The 15,844-nt window shown below is 44.7% G+C and overlaps 1 protein-coding gene across 1 annotated transcript; it reads left to right on the forward strand.

The window, feature by feature from the left end:
- Nucleotides 1-84: 84 nt before the first annotated feature.
- On the forward strand, nucleotides 85-13,520 carry PHF7 (PHD finger protein 7). The gene is given in 12 exon segments (XM_070390705.1): nucleotides 85-809; nucleotides 2,080-2,175; nucleotides 3,310-3,362; nucleotides 3,762-3,853; nucleotides 9,758-9,859; nucleotides 10,224-10,348; nucleotides 10,819-10,978; nucleotides 11,529-11,635; nucleotides 12,105-12,221; nucleotides 12,627-12,751; nucleotides 12,959-13,010; nucleotides 13,012-13,520. Coding segments are annotated over 12 exon segments (1,224 nt in total). The 5' UTR covers nucleotides 85-786; the 3' UTR covers nucleotides 13,184-13,520.
- The last annotated feature ends 2,324 nt before the right edge of the window (nucleotides 13,521-15,844 follow it).

Genomic DNA, 15,844 nt, shown 5'->3' on the forward strand with positions numbered 1-15,844 from the left:
CGTGTTGGCGCGAGAGCGGGCGCGTGAAGGGGCGTGGCTAGAGGAAGGGCGGGGCGCGCGGTGGTAGCGCCCGCGGCGCGAGGGGAAGGGGCGCGGCGGAGGGGGCGGGCGCGCGGCGGTTAGCGGTTCCCCTCCGCCAACCGTCACCGTAGCGGTAGTCCCCGGGGCCGCAGTCTCCCTGGGTCGCAGCCCGCGTGACCCGGCCCCCGTTTGCGCGCTCGCCCCTCCTCCGGCGCAGTCACCGCGCGGGGCGGCCGCCCGTGAGGAAGCTACAACGAATAAAGCTCCGAGACACAGGCGCCCTCGTCGACACCTGGACGGGCGGCCCTGGCCGGGAGCGGCGGCCCGCGTGCACCGTGAGCAGCGAGCGGCAGAAGCGACCTCCGGCCCGGCCCGCACCAGCCTCCCTGCAGGCGCGGCATGACCCTGGTCTGGCACTCCCGGGATGCTTCTTGAGCCCCTTCGCCGGCGGTTACCTCGGAGGGACGGTTGTGGCCACACCGACATCTATTTTGCAAAGTAATCATTGTTTATTCTTGTGGCGGCGGGGCCGAACACGCTTATTTATTTTTCATTTTCTCAGCAAGCTTTTACCCAGCACTTGTCCAGCAAAACAGCTCGGTAACCGTTTCGAAGGAGCACCGCCCGGTCAGGAAATCTCCGCCCGAGCCGCTCGCGGAAGCCCGCCTTTGCGTCGTCCCTCCTCACATGCTGTGAAGACTGTTGCTCCTCCCTGTAACCACCAGTGTGCACAGAACTCCATTCGGGAAACGTCTTGGCCCAGCGATGCAAAGAACCGAAGTGTCAAGGTTTTATTTCTATTGCTAGACGGTCGGGATCTCCCCAACAACTCGGAGCCGCCCCGTAGTCAGCTCACGCGGACCCCCTAGTGCTCGCCCTTCGCTGCCCTCTTCCCGCCTGTCCAAGCGCTTTGTTGAGTAAGAATCCACCCGATGTCATTGCTTCTGCAGGTGCAGCTCGTGGGTTCAAAGAGGAGACCGAGAAAGGAAGGGCGGTCTAGCCTCGGGTTGTATTCCGACAGAGCGGTTGGAAGTCCTGGAGGATGCTCAGGGCTCCCCAGCCTTGAGGACATGTCCCTGGCGTGACCTGATTCACTCAGTTCCCCTCTCCCCTGGCGAAACAGCCCTTCCTTCATCATAGGAGTGGGTTTTGCTACTTTTGTCGCCCTGGCCAATGGAAGCCCAGTTCCCAGTCCGCTGACACTGAGAGGCGGAGTTGGGGGGGGACCGGCAGGGTGTCCTCTCCGCAGACAAAGGTTGAGAACAGGCCAAACCTCTACAGCCACCTGAGCCTGGTGCAAGGCGGAAGGGGTGGTTTGTCTGTGTCACCTCTCGTCTCCCGCTAGAGGGAGCCCTTGCTCTAAGCAGCTGACATGCCACCGGCGCCTCCCAGGAAAGGACTAGAGGGGCTCGCTTTTTACTGGGCAGAATTAAGGCACCCATATTTGGGGGCCAGAGGAGGCTTTTTCCCTGAGGGCCACCTCGTGATTTTAACGGGCACAAAGAAAACAACCCGTTGGCCAGTTCAGGCTGAGTGGTAGCAGTACCTTTGACTTGAGGCAGGTGCCTCTCTGTGACCTCCCTGTGCCTCCGTCTCCTCATCTTAAAAAATGGGGAGCCCTGACCGGTTTGGCTCAGTGGATAGAGCGTCGGCCTACGGACTGAAGGGTCCCGGGTGCGATTCCAGTCAAGGGCATGTACCTTAGTTGCGGGCACATCCCCATTGGGGGGGGCGGTGCAGGGGGCAGATGATCCATGTTTCTCTCTCATTGATGTTTCTAACTATCTCCCTCTCTATAAAAAATCAATAAAATATATTTTTTTTTAAAAATGGGGATAATAATGGCACCTAGGGCATAGCGGGGGAGGGGGGGAGTAGGGGGGGTTGTCAGTTAACACATGTAAAATGTCCCGAACAGTTCTTGACACGCTTTAATAGCTATTGGCTATTACTAGCACTGATGCTGGGTGGGTCCCTTATATTCTGTTGCTTTGACCCTGTGGAACTTGATCACCAACTGTAGGATTAAATTGCTGACCAAGCCCTGTTTATTTTCAGAGCTGGAAGAGTCTCTATTATCCTCATAATAAATAAAATTCGAGAGAGGCTGCAGCGAATGAAGCCTATAAAAGAGAAGGCATGTCGAAGATTCAGGTAAAGTAGGTGACCTAAGGGAATTTGGGAGACATTATTCAATGGCCTGTGGTATGCACTGTACCTTTCCCCCCCTTTGCATGGTGTTGGGAGCGAGGGTTGGGTAGTGTGGAAGCACACACCATAGCCTATCCTCCCAGGAAAGTGCTGGCTCTTGGACCCTACTGGCTCTAACACTTGCTAATGAGGTGACCTGGGACAGGTTACTTAATTTACTTATGCCTTCATTTCCTCGTCTGGAAAATATGCAAAATAATAGGATGCACTTTTTTAAAGATTTTTTAGAGAGAGAGCAAGGGAGAGAAACATTTATGTGAGAGCAAAACATTGATTGGCTACACTCCCCCTATTAGGGATTGAGCCTGCAATCTGGGCATGTGCCCTGACCAGGAATCGAACCCAAAACCTTTTGGTACACCGGACAACATCCAACCAACTGAGCCACGCTGGGCAGGGCAATAGCACTTTTAAGAACATTCTATAGATTCATTGAGCTAACACATTAATAATGTCTAACAATAGGAAATTATTAATCCAATTTAGTATCATTTTATTATGCTTTGTGAATGTGATACCACCTGAGATTCAGAGTAGATGGCAGAAGAAACAGTAAAAGGGAATTTGCTCCTGAATTCATTCAATCAACATAGTCAATACAGGCACCAGGAACAGAAAGATGGATACTATCTCACACAATTCAAGCAGTTCAGTAGGTATGTTTTATGCTTTCAAAAAATATGAAATAGAAGCCCTGGCTGGGTGGCTCGGTTGGAGCATCATTCTGTGTACCAAAAGGTTTTGGGTTCGATTCCCGGGCAGGGCATATACCTAGGATGTTGGTTCCATCCCTGTCAGGGTGTGTCCAGGAAGCAGCTGATCAATGTGTCTCTCTCATATTGATGTTTCTCTCTTTCTCTCCCCCCCCTTCCTCTCTCTAAAATCAATAAAAACATATCCTCGGGTGAGAATTTAAAATATATATATATATATGAAATAAAAAAAGAAACGGATTTCTTAATCTTTAGATATTCTGGTACTTCATCAGACCCATGGATGGCATTTTGAGGGAAATGTTACAAAAATGTTGACAGAATCCTCAAAGACTACCTTGTACTTCTTCCTTCTCTTGTATAGAAAATCTGCCAAGACGACGAAGGTGACCCAGGGGAAGCCATCTTCAGGGCCAGGTAAGAAAGACTGGAGGTTTTGTTCAGCTGATGGCTCCCCACCTCAGCAAAGACTACCTGTATAGGGCAGCAAACTTGGTCCTCTCACTGTGAATCCTACTTCCTTCCCAGATTATTTAAGATGTTGAGAACTCAGGGTGTGTAATTTTTAAATGTCACATCCAAAGTTCAAGAAACAAGTTAATAAGGCCACTTACGACAAAAAACTATGAAGTGAGCAATTGTAGCCAACTCCTTCAAATGTGGCCAAAATGATATAAAGACCAAGTGATACCAAATAACACTTCATCCCAACCTCCCTCCTTATCAAAATGACCCTCTTCCCAATACTGTCCTCCTCTGAGTATGTAGAGAGATGGTTATGCTCCCAAAGTGAGTTCTTAATGTTCTGTCTTCCAGTATGCCGGCTATGCCTCCAAGAACCTGGGGATCCTGAAAAATTAGGGGAATTTCTTCAGAAAGACAATCTCAGCGTGCACTATTTCTGTCTTGTGAGTATAAGACCCCCTTTGCTTTGAATAGCTCATCGCTTTTGCTATACAGTCTGTTCTCTGTTTTTGTATCCAGCCTCAGATCCACAGCCCTGTTTGTTTTCCTTAATAGATTTTTTTTTTTGAATAGTAATATACATACCTGGTATAAAATCTTAACAATATAAAAATATATACAATAAAAAGTCTCTTCCCAAAACAGTATTCCCCATCTTTCTCCTTTTCCATATATATATATATATATATATAAAATCCTAATATGTAAATAGACCGAAAGGTAGAACAACTGAACAACCGGTGACCACCAGGGGGTGCACGTGGAACATGGCGGGCGACAGCCACAGCGGGATGGTGGAGCAGGTGAGTGGAGAGCGCCAGACCAAGGCAGGACACCGGTCACTGTCATCGGGGCCTCTGGTGGTTACTGAAAATTCTTTGCTCCCGTGCCACGGTCCCACCCAGCACTTGGCACCCACTGCCGGCGCCGGAGCCACCATTTGCACCTGCTGCTGGCACCCAGCGCCGGCCCCAATTGCTAGGCACCGTCAGCGGGTGCAAGCAGTGGGTTCTGGCCCTAATCACCCCTTAGGGCTTCTCCACCTCCCCCTGCTCCTGAGGGGCGATCGGGCAGCAGCTGACACTCTCACTCTGCTGACGGTACCATCCCCGCTTGCACCTGCTGCTGGGTGCTAGCCCCAATTGCTCAGCAGGTGTGAGTGGGGCCGGCATCATCAGTTCATGGGAGTGACGTTGGCAGGAGCAGGGCTGCGGCAGACAGAACCAGGGACGCAGCAGAAGGGGCCAGGCGGGAAGGGCCGGGGTGGAGGTGCAGAGGATGAGCTGAGACCTGCCCCTGTGCCTGCAGCAGCCTCACATCTCAGTTCCTTTCAAGGTGCACAAATTTGTGCATTGGGCCCCTAATGTTATATATAATGTATGTCCCCATGTAAACACTGAATCAAAATAAATATTTCCATCATCCTACAAAGTTCCCTCCTCCCCTTCCAGTCAGTCCCCTCAGAGATAATCACTGATCTGTAGATTACTTTTGCCTATTCTTATGCTTCATATAAATGGAATCATACAATTTGTACTCTTTTGTGTCTGGCTTCTTTCACTCAATGCAGTGTTTTAGAGATTGATCCATGTTGTTGCATGCGTTGGTAGCTTTTTTATTCCCCAATGGTAGTCTGTTGTATGAATATATTTTAATTTGTTTATCCACCTGTTGATGGACATTTAAATTGTTTCCATTTGGGGGCTATTATCAATAAAGCAGCTGTGAACATTCATGCACAAGTCTTTTTGTGAACATGTGTTTTCACTTCTCTTGGGCAAATGCCTAGGAGTAGAATTACTGGTTGTATGTTAACTGTGTGTTTAACTTTATGTGAAATTGCCAAGTCACTTTCCAAAGTGGTTGTACCAATTTACACTCCCACTAGCAATTTATGAAGTTCCAGTTGTATAATATTCTTGCTAGAACTTGATATTGTCAGTCTTTTAAATATTACCCATTTTACAAGGTGTGTGCACTGTGGTTTTAATTTGCATTTATCTGATGACTTAAGTATTGAGCTTCTTTTCATGTGCTTATTGGCCATTTACATATTTCCTTTTATGAAGTGTCTGAACAAATATTTTGTCCATTTTAAAAATTGGATTCTGTTGTCTGATTGAGTTGTAAGAGTTCTTTTTTCTTTTTTCAATGTTTTTTATTGATTTGAGAGAGAGGGGAAGGGAGAAGGGGAGCCCGTATGTTCCCTGACTGGGAACAAAACTGGCAACCTCTTGGTGCATGAGTTGATGCTCAACCACTGAGCCACACCAGCTGGGCGTAAAAGAGTTCTTTATACATTCTGGCTACCAGTCTCTTTTCAGATATGTGTATTGTGACTATTTCCTCCCTGTTGTGGTTTGCCTTTTCATTTTCTTTAGACCCCAGAGGTCTCAGTGGGCACCCCGCACAGCTGAGATATCCCTCCGGAACTTCAGCTGCTGTCTGGGAAGCCCAGCCAGCCTTTTGCACCTCCGCACTGCCTACCAGTCTCTATGTGGTCTCCACTTTCCATCCTCGGTTATCAGGGTTCTCTCCAGCTAGTCTTCAGTTGATTATTCAGGATGGTTTTTCTGTATTTTAGTTGTAATTCCAGTTTGATCCTGGGAGCATGTCAGTGTAGCTTCTACTTACTCTGCCGCCATTTTGGAATCTGTGGGACAAGGCAGTTTTGATGGGAAAGAGAAGAGTGGCTGAATAAGTCTGTTCTAATTACAGTTTTAATCTCTTCCAGAAATGTAATCTTAACTTGTCTGGGATTTTCTGTTTTCATTTTTTTAATGATGCCTTTTGAAGAACATAAGTTTTTAATTTTGATGAAGTCCAGTTTATCAATTTTGTTTTTTATCATTAATGCTTTTTTGTGTGTCCCAAGAAATCTTTGCCTACCCATTGAATTATCTCGGTGTCTTTTTCAAAATCAATTGAGCATATATCTGTGCATCTTAGTGATCTATTTATGTTATTGATTTGTATATCGATTCTTACACCAGTGCAACACTGTCTTGATTGTGACTTTAGAGTGTCTTGAAATTAAGTATTGTAAGTTGCATTATTTTCCAAGATTGTTTTGGTTATCAGTTCCTTTACCATATAAATTTTATAGTTAGCTTTAAATTTTTCTCTTAAAAAAAGCCTTTTGGAATTGTGATGGGGAATTGCATTGTAGAATGTACAAACAATATTGAATCTTCCAATCCATGGACATGATATAGTGCACCATTTGTTTGGGTCTTTTAAAATATATCTTAACAATTTTCTAATATATTTTTATTGATTTCAGAGAGGAAAGGAGAGGAAGAGAGAGATACAGAAACATCAATGATGAGAGAGAATCATTGATCGGCTGCCTCCTGCACGCCCCCAACCGGGGATCGAGCCCACAACCTAGGCATGTGCCCTTGACCGGATCGAACCCAGGACCCTTCAGTCCAAAGGCCGACTCTCTATCCACTGAGCCAAACCAGCCAGGGATAGAGATAGAGATAGAGATAGAGATAGAGATAGAGATAAGAAAAATCAATGAGAGAGAATTATTGATCAGCTGCCTCCTGCACGTCTCACACCAGGGATCAAGCCCACAAACTGGACATGTGCCCTAACCAGGAATCAAACCATGACCTTCTGGTTCATAGATCTAAGTCAACCACTGAGCCATGCCAGCTGGGCAGCAATTATTTTTAATGAAGAAGACTTGCACATCTTTTGTTAAATGTATTTATAAATATTTTGTGATTTTATGCTATTTTAAAATTTCATTTTCAGGTTTGTGGCTGGTATATAGAGATGCAATTTATTTTTGTACATTGATTTTATATCTTGCAATCTTGTTAAATTCAAGTATTAGTTCAGTAGTTATTTTTGGTGGTTTTTTTTGTAAATACCTTAAGGATTTCCTATGTATATAATTATGTGTGAATAAAGACAGTTCTTCCTTTCCAATCTTTATGTCTTTTATTTATTCTTCTTGACTTTTTGTACTAGCTGGGGCCTTCAATCTAGTGTTGAATAGAAGTTATATGAGTAAATATCCTTGTCTTGTTTCTAACATCAGAGGACAGTATCTAATGTTTCACCTTTAAAATTTGATGTTAGCTATAGGTTTTTCATGGGTTCTTTTCATTATATTGAATAGGTTCCCTTTTATATCTAGTTTGTTGGAGGGTAGCATGAACGTGTTTTGAATTTTGTCAAATACTTCTTTCTGCATCTATTGAGATGCTCATGATTTTCCCCCTTAATTTGTTGATGTGATTTGTTCTAGCTATTGAATTGTTTTATGTTAAACTAACTTTGCATTTCTGATATAAACCCTGCTTGGTCATGATGTTTTATCCTTTTTATATGGTGCTGGATTCAATTTGTTAATAATTTTGTTTCGTTTTTACATCTATGCTCATGAGAAAGATTGGTCTGTGATTTTCCTTTCTGGTTTTGGTGTCAGGTCTTGATTAATTTCAGTGCATTTACAAGCACATACATTTCCAACATAAAAATACACTATACACAGTGTTTTGTATTTGTATTTTGCTTTTTTATGGTCATTCCATATTTAACATATTGATCTAGTTCTTTTCTTTTTAATAGCTAGTAGGTATTCCATGGTATGGTTAAGCCAAAAAGTATTAAAACAAACCCCTATTAAAGGACATTTCGATTGTTTCTAATCTTTTTTAAAATATATTTTTAGTGATTTCAGAGAGGAAAGGAGAGATAGAAACATCAATGATGAGAGAGAATCATTGGTTGGCTGCCTCCTGCACACCCACTACTGAGGATCAAGCCTGCAACCCAGGCATGTGCCCTTAAACCGGAATTGAACCCAGGACTCTTCATTCCACAGGCCAACATTCTATCCACTGAACCAAACCAGCTAGGGCTATTTGTAATCTTTCACTGTTGAGTTTCCTGTTTATTAATGCATGCTCATTGTAGAAAACAGTAATACTTAAAAGTATATATAAAACTGAAATCACTCATATAGTCCTAAAGCTCTGAGATAATTAGTGTTAAAATAGATATGTTTTAAGCCTAATTGAGAATATACGGCTATAATCCAAGTGTCAAGTTGTCTAACCTTGTAGGGTCACCTTTTCTTTCATGTTGAAATAACCTGAATCCCCATTCATATAACATGCAAGTACTGTAGGAAGTCCAGCACCCTCTCCAGTATTTTTGGAAGATTCTTGGAGTGGGGCTGGGGTGCTGTATACATATATGTACACATGCGTTGTTTATGAGTACATAACAGTTTAGCTTCTTTTTCCTTGATTTCCCATTCTTGACTCTGCTTTGGGGGCTTTTCAGAAACAAAGGGCCCTTTAAAATGTGTTTTTAAAGAAAAGTTCAATTCCTCCCCTTTCGCAATAAGGCAGAGTGACTACAATTAGAACATTTTAAAGCCCCATTTCTCTTCCTATACAAAGCACACTCTGAGAAGAGTATTTATTCTATACCTAGGGGTCAATACAGCAGAAGGGGTAAGAGTGTGGGTTCTGGGGGCCTGGGTGTGAATGCCAGTTCTTCTGCCTCCTTGCTGTGTGACCCCAGCCATGCTTGCTTACCGTGCTGCACTTTAGTGGCCTCCTCTGTAAGATGAGGATCACAATAGCATCTGTATCACAGGGTTGTGGTAAGCATTAAATAGTCAATACCCAGGGAATGTTTCCCCAAAGTGCTCAGCACACAAAAGCAGCCCTTAATAAATGAGAGGCACAAAGGTGGGTAAGAGCTCAGGTTCTGCAGTTCTGTGGTCTTGAGCATGTCACATAATTTCTCCTATAAAATGGGGGTGATGATAGTACCCACCTCTTAAGGTGGTTATGAGGATTAAATGAGTTCATATTTGAAAAGCACTTACAGCAGTGGTTCTCAACCTTCCTAATGCTGAGACCCTTTAATACAGTTCCTCATGTTGTGGTGACCCCCAACCATAAAATTATTTTTGTTGCTACTTCATAACTGTAATTTTGCTACTGTTATGAATCATAATGTAAATATCTGATATGCAGACTGTATTTTTATTGTTACAAATTGAACATAATTAAAGCATAGTGATTAATCACAAAAACAATATGTAATTATATATGTGTTTTCCGATGGTCTTAGGCGACCCCTGTGAAAGGGTCGTTTGACCCCCAAAGGGATCGCGACCAACAGGTTGAGAACTGACTTAGAGCATCCAACTTATAGTTAAGGTTACGTAAGCCCTTATTAAGTAAATTACTCTGTAAATGTATATATATTCCACCAAGCTCTGTTTCTACTCTGTCCTCCTCTACCCCACTGCACATTTTCACTGATCATCAATGTTGACAGCCTGGTTCTGCTGGCCCCCCACTCCCCAGATTCTGTCTAGCAAGCTGCCTCAGCGGGGCCAGTCTAACAGAGGTTTCCATGGATTCCTGCCTGAAGACATCAAAAAGGAGGCAGCCCGGGCTTCTAGGAAGGTTAGAATCCCCTGGAATGAGGGCCTTGGGCGAGGCCTCTTTTCATACCTCCCTGATCATCCCTGCCTCGGTTCTTTTCCCCTAGTTGCTAATTTAGAAGTCAAAGGACTCCTGGATTTCCCAACTGGTCCTTCTCTTAAGTTCCATGCTTCTCTGGGGCATAGTATCCTAAGTGAGGAGAGGGAGCCACATCCTGGGAAAACAAAATAATTCAGTGCTGCTTGAAGCTCCAGAGCTTTCAGGTCCACTGAGGAAAGGGAATGCTCGTTGCTTCACCGAATTTCCATTCCAAAGAATGACATTCCACAGAATGTCTGTTTGTCTTTCTTGGGATCCTGAGCACTGCCTGGGATCTCATTTGCAGATCTGCTTTGTGTGCAAGAAAAAGGGAGCTGCCATCAACTGCCAGAAGGATCATTGCGTCAGAAACTTCCATCTCCCTTGTGGCCAAGAAAGGGGTTGCCTTTCACAATTTTTTGGAGAGTACAAGTGAGTGATGAAGGGGAAAAGTCGGGTTGCCCTTTTGCAGCTTGCTTTTAATTAGCCACTAGTCAAATCAGAGTCTAGTTCTCACGGGCCTGTTTTGATTCACCAGGGAATCTGTCCCTCCATTCAATGAGAAACAGTGTCTTGACTTGGCAATTTCACAGGGGTTACTTCTTCCTTCCGTCCCCTTCTTAAATTACAAACAGCTGAGGTTCTTAGACAGCTGCTCAGAACGAAGTGGGGTTTTCAGGAATGAGAGGGGCTGTGGAGATAGTCCCGGGAGTTTTGCTCAGTGGGAGAGCAGCTGTGAGAAGGCTGTTCTTCACCCTCCTTCTCCTCCTCTCCATCCCCTCCCCTCTGAGCACGGAGGTTCTCTGGGCACCAGCCTGGGAAGTTGATTGCCCCCCCTAAGTCAGGCAGCTGGAAAACTCCATCAAGATAAATCAAAACCAAGTTTATTTACTCTGCCACAGATCATTTTGTGAAAAACATCGCCCAACACAGGACATCCACCGGGGGAATGTGGGAGAGGAAAGCTGCGTCTTGTGTTGTGAAGACTTATCCCAAGCAAGTGTTGAAAACATCCAGAGTCCGTGCTGTAGTCAAACTATCTACCACCGCAAGTGCATACAGGTGGGGCTTTCTCTGCCCAGAGGACTTCCACAATTGTCCTAGTTCAGAGCCCCTTGGGAATGCTCAGGCAATCTCAACAGGAGGCCCGTATGCAGGGCTGGTTCCAGGAAGTCAGAGGAAAGTCAGCCCAGTCTCTGGTCACCCTTGACCTATAGGATCTCCTTCATGATAAAATTTAAACTGAGCAAAAAATCCTTAGGATGACTAGAGCATCGTAGAATGAGTTAAGTAGCCTCCAAATCAGCTTGCTTCCTCGGATGGAAGGAAAGAGAAACATTCAGGTACCCGAGCCCTACTGGGTTAGCACTGCCAAGCCTTATGGCCAGAGATGACAGCTAAGGCACTCCTGGGAACTTTCTTAAGCTTTTGGTCCCTGGTCTAGCACTGTAATATGCAGCCCTCCACCCTAACCCACCCAAATTCCTTTTCCTGTAAGCCCCAGTCAGGCTTTCTTAGCAACATTCTCTTTGTGAGATGAGGGTGAAGGTGAAAATAAGGTCATCAAAGATAGAGTTTTTACAAACACAGTTTTTCCATGTTTCTCTTACAGAAATATGCCCACACATCAGCAAAGCATTTCTTCAAATGTCCACAATGCAACAATAGAGAAGAGTTTCCTCAAGAAATGCTAAGAATGGGAATTCACATTCCAGACAGGTAGTGGAAACTCTAAAGCAGGAATTGAGCCAGGGACTGGGTTGCCTAGATTTCTAGAGAGGAGGTGAGCATGAGGATAGTTTGGAGAATGAAGAAGAGCCAAGGCATTGTTACATGGTGAAGAGGAAATGGGTAGAGGGAGAGCGTTTCAATTATCAAAAGGAAAGGGGGAGGATTGAGAGTTGGGGGATAGGCATGTTTCTGAAAAGGGTGCTTTGGGGATCAGAATTCCCTGGGTGAGGGGTAGGTTCTCCAATTCCAGTGTGAAACTAAGGAACCCCCATGTTCCATTCATTTGGCTTCAACCCTCTCCCACTGTTAGGCCACCTTCCCAACCTTGCTGAAATTATTCAGGCGGCCTGTTGAATTCCTTTGCTGTGCTAGTTTGAGTTCTTTCTAGTTCTTCCCAGGAGGACAGTGGTTTCACCAACCAATAATGTGTCCCTTACTGTTTCTTCTCCCACTGCAGAGATGCTGCCTGGGAACTCGAACCAGGGGCTTTCTCAGAGTTGTATCAGCGCTATCAGCATTGTGATGCCCCCATCTGTCTGTATGAACAAGGCAGAGACAACTTTGAGGACGAAGGGTAGGGAAAGGCTTCTGGCTAGAAAGATCTCTCATCAGTGCCATCTTAGAGTTAGACCTTGGCACAGTTATTAAGAGCAAAGAATTCACTTTTGTCTGCAGAGCACAGGGCAAACACATCACAGCCCGGGACTCATTCACCTGAACAGGTCCCTCTGCAGGTCTGCTTCTCCTTGAGCCCAGTGGAGAGATACTCAGGTCCAATTCCTTTTCAAATCCGCCTTTCAAGTGTCTGTGCCTAACTGCAAGGTCCTGAGATCAGCACACAGCCACACATTCATCATGGGTAAAATGTACAGCAAACGATGCCTGGGAAGCCCTCAGCAAAGGCCTACCTTATAGTGACATCCCGAAGCGGTAGTTAGTGTTATATTTGTGCCCACAACCCTTCCTTGTCTTCCTGTAGGAGGTGGAGCCTTGTTCTGTGTGCTACATGTGGATCCCGTGGAACCCATAGGGACTGCTCCTCTCTTAGATCCAACAGTAAGAAATGGGAGTGTGAGGAGTGTGCACCTTCGCCTAAAGTCACAGGTGGGACTGAGGGATGGTCTGGTCTAAGGACTGGGGTGGGATGGGGTTGGGGGGATTTGTGCCTAAGAAAGGAGGAGGGCATGCCACCAGATGGGGACTCCGTGGTGCCTTTAGTTTGGGAAAGAAAGTGGCTATGGAAGGGCTTAAGGACCTGCACTTGGGAGAGAGAGGGCTGAGTTTTCCTCTCCCACCTTTCTTTCACCACAGACTACATATCTGAAAACTCAGGTGACATCCCCTGCTGCAGCATCTTCTACTCTGGGGGGGCATGACTGCAGAGACACCAGCCTGGAAGAGAATTTGGGCCCTTCTTGGACTGATTGGCCAGAACCTTCTTTATTAGAAAAACCAGAATCCTCTGGTGGCAGGAGGGGCCACTCCTGGTGGTCCAAGGGTGTCAAAATCACTAAAAGCTGCAACAAATACAAGTAACAGCTTCTAAGTAGTTGCTGCCAAGCACATTTGGTTACAAAGCTGTGCTCCTCCACCAAGTTTGGGAAGGGAGCCCTTTGGGACTGTAAGACCAGGAAAGGGGGGCCCCAGCAGTGAGACTATGAACAAGGAAAGAGAAGTCCCAGAGAGTGAGAACAGAGCAGTCCAGATGCCAACCGCAGAACATGTATATGGCTATGGTAGCTAGCACCTCTGCTCTTTCTGTCTGATTCCCAGAGGGCCCTTTCTTCTCTTCTTCCACCAAGATTGTTCCACCCTCATCTGGTGCTCATATGCCTCTCTTACTTCACCCAGGTTTGTTATGCAAATAAAGACTTTCTCTCCATTGGTGTCTCCTTATAAATTCACTCTGGATTTTATCTAGCACAGTAAGGAATCTGGAGGGTAGAATGAGGGAATAGGAAAACTAAAATTCAAAGACTTAAATGTAGAATTTTCAATTTAGAACATAGACACATTGCTTTGGAGGGAAGTATTTTGCAGGGAAATCGACTTTATAGAGGCAGATGTCATCATTGTGCAAATAAACACACAGGTTCTCATTAGGGAGGTGAGCCAGCAAAGGAGTCCACACTGGACTGAGAATAGGCCACTACTACAAGGCCTGGGGCCCTGGACTCAAACAGGCCAGGGTCTGCCGTGCTCATGTGGGGCAGAAGGGACTCCACTAACCTCCACAGCATGAGTGAAGACACACCTCCACCCACACCCTCTCAGCCTGGTGGCTCGGGCATTTCCAGCAGGTAGGGAGCCAGGCCAAGACAGTTACATTAAGCAGGCAGCTAGGATGAGAATCTGGCTGAAGGTCTTGGGAGAAATTGAATAGAACCTATCTCAGGTTTGTTTGTTTATGATGATTTTGTGTGATTTGGATTAGTAGGGTGAACTCAGGACCAGCACTAGATAGTGAGTTCTAGGGGGCTCACTGGGTCATTGTCACTAACGGCAGAGGATGGGGTTTTTGGTTCAAATATTGCTGTTCCTGGAGATTTATATCGAGTTGTGCATGGTGCTCACCTTCAGATTTGAACAGTTTCACTTGGAATCACATGACAGTGGTGGGGGATTATAATTTGTGTCTTTTGTTATTTCAGTATATAAACTAATATAGACTTAAAAATCTTAAAGAAGTACAAAAAGGATTATAATGAAAAATAGTCTATTGACTCACCCTTCCTACTCTTAGTCCTCCCTAAAGGCAACAACTTTCCACTTCTTTTAGCCACTTCTTTCTTTAGGAATCTTAGACATTATTGACTTCCTATTATGTTACATAAATTTCTAGCACCTTTAAACCTTCCCCTTTTCATTCTATTTTATAATTGCATCACCATTTTTAAGCCAGGCAATATACCATGATTGTTTTTCCTCTCCTGTACATTTTTTAGTGAAATAAATACCTGCCTTTTTATAAAATATATTTTTATTTATTTCATAGAGGAAGGGGAGGGGGAGAGAGAGACATTAATGATGAGAGAGAATCATTGTTTGGCTGCCTCCTGCACGCCCCCAACTGGGGATCGAGCCCACAACCAGGCATGTGCCCTTGACCAGAATCGAACCTGGGACCCTTCAGTCCACAGGCCAATGCTCTATCCACTGAGCAAAACCAGCTAGGGCACCTGCCTATATTTTATTTGCTATATACCCATGGGTAATTCTTCCCAAATGTTCTACATGATCAATTACTTCAAAATACAATTTTCCTCATAGTCCAAGCATCAGATCACTTCAGTTGCACTTCTTTTCTGGAAGATCTGCCTCTGTGAACCTCCTCCTCCTGAGCTGCTGCTTCCTGGGCCTGCCACACAACTATCAACCTAGGCCTCCCCATGACTATGCCCTCTTTCTCCATTTTCTCTCCCATGAGTTCAAGGACTCCGTGCTATAATTCCTACCCTAGATGTCCAAGGACTCTGTGTCAAAGCTCTGCAAGTGATGAGGTTTTTTAATGTGGACTTTTATTTCACAAACAGTATTTTGCTTGAAGAATCAACTCTTGCAGTGATGATTCACAACTGAAAAGACACTTTTAAGATTAAGACTTTAGTTTCTTAATCTAGAATTTCTCCAGGCATATTCTCAGACATCCAGGGTAGTATCTTTTCCTTTAAAAAGAGTTAATTTGTATACTAAAGTGTGAGAAACATCTTAACTGAAAGTAATGGTCTTCTAACAGTGCCCTCTGGACTCCAGCTGCAGGGGGTGGGAGGTGGAGCTTATGGCAGGGGTAGTAGGGATAAGTGGTGCTTTTTGTCACCCAGACATTCAGCTACCCGATCTCCATGTGCAGTTGGTACACATACACACACACACATGCACCTCACACCCATTAACTATTTCTTACACCTTTATTCTCCATTGATGTGAATAACCAACCTCATTGTAATAGGCTGTTCTTCACCTGGGCCTAATTATAAACAGTCATTCTCTACTAATGGGCTTTTTTCCTTAAATAAACTTTTAATTTGGGATTGTTTTAGATTTACAGAAAATTTGTGAAAGTAGTAGAGGGGATCCCCATTTATCCCAAACCCAGTTTCCCCTATTAGTAACATCTTACATTAGTGTAATACATTTATCACAATTAATGAACCAATGTCCATACATTGTTATTAACTAAAGCCCATACTTCAATCA

Source organism: Myotis yumanensis, unplaced genomic scaffold (assembly GCF_028538775.1).
Source record: "Myotis yumanensis isolate MYYU_CA2020_CCGP unplaced genomic scaffold, mMyoYum1.0.hap1 SCAF_14, whole genome shotgun sequence".
NCBI classification, from domain to species: Eukaryota; Metazoa; Chordata; class Mammalia; order Chiroptera; family Vespertilionidae; genus Myotis; species Myotis yumanensis.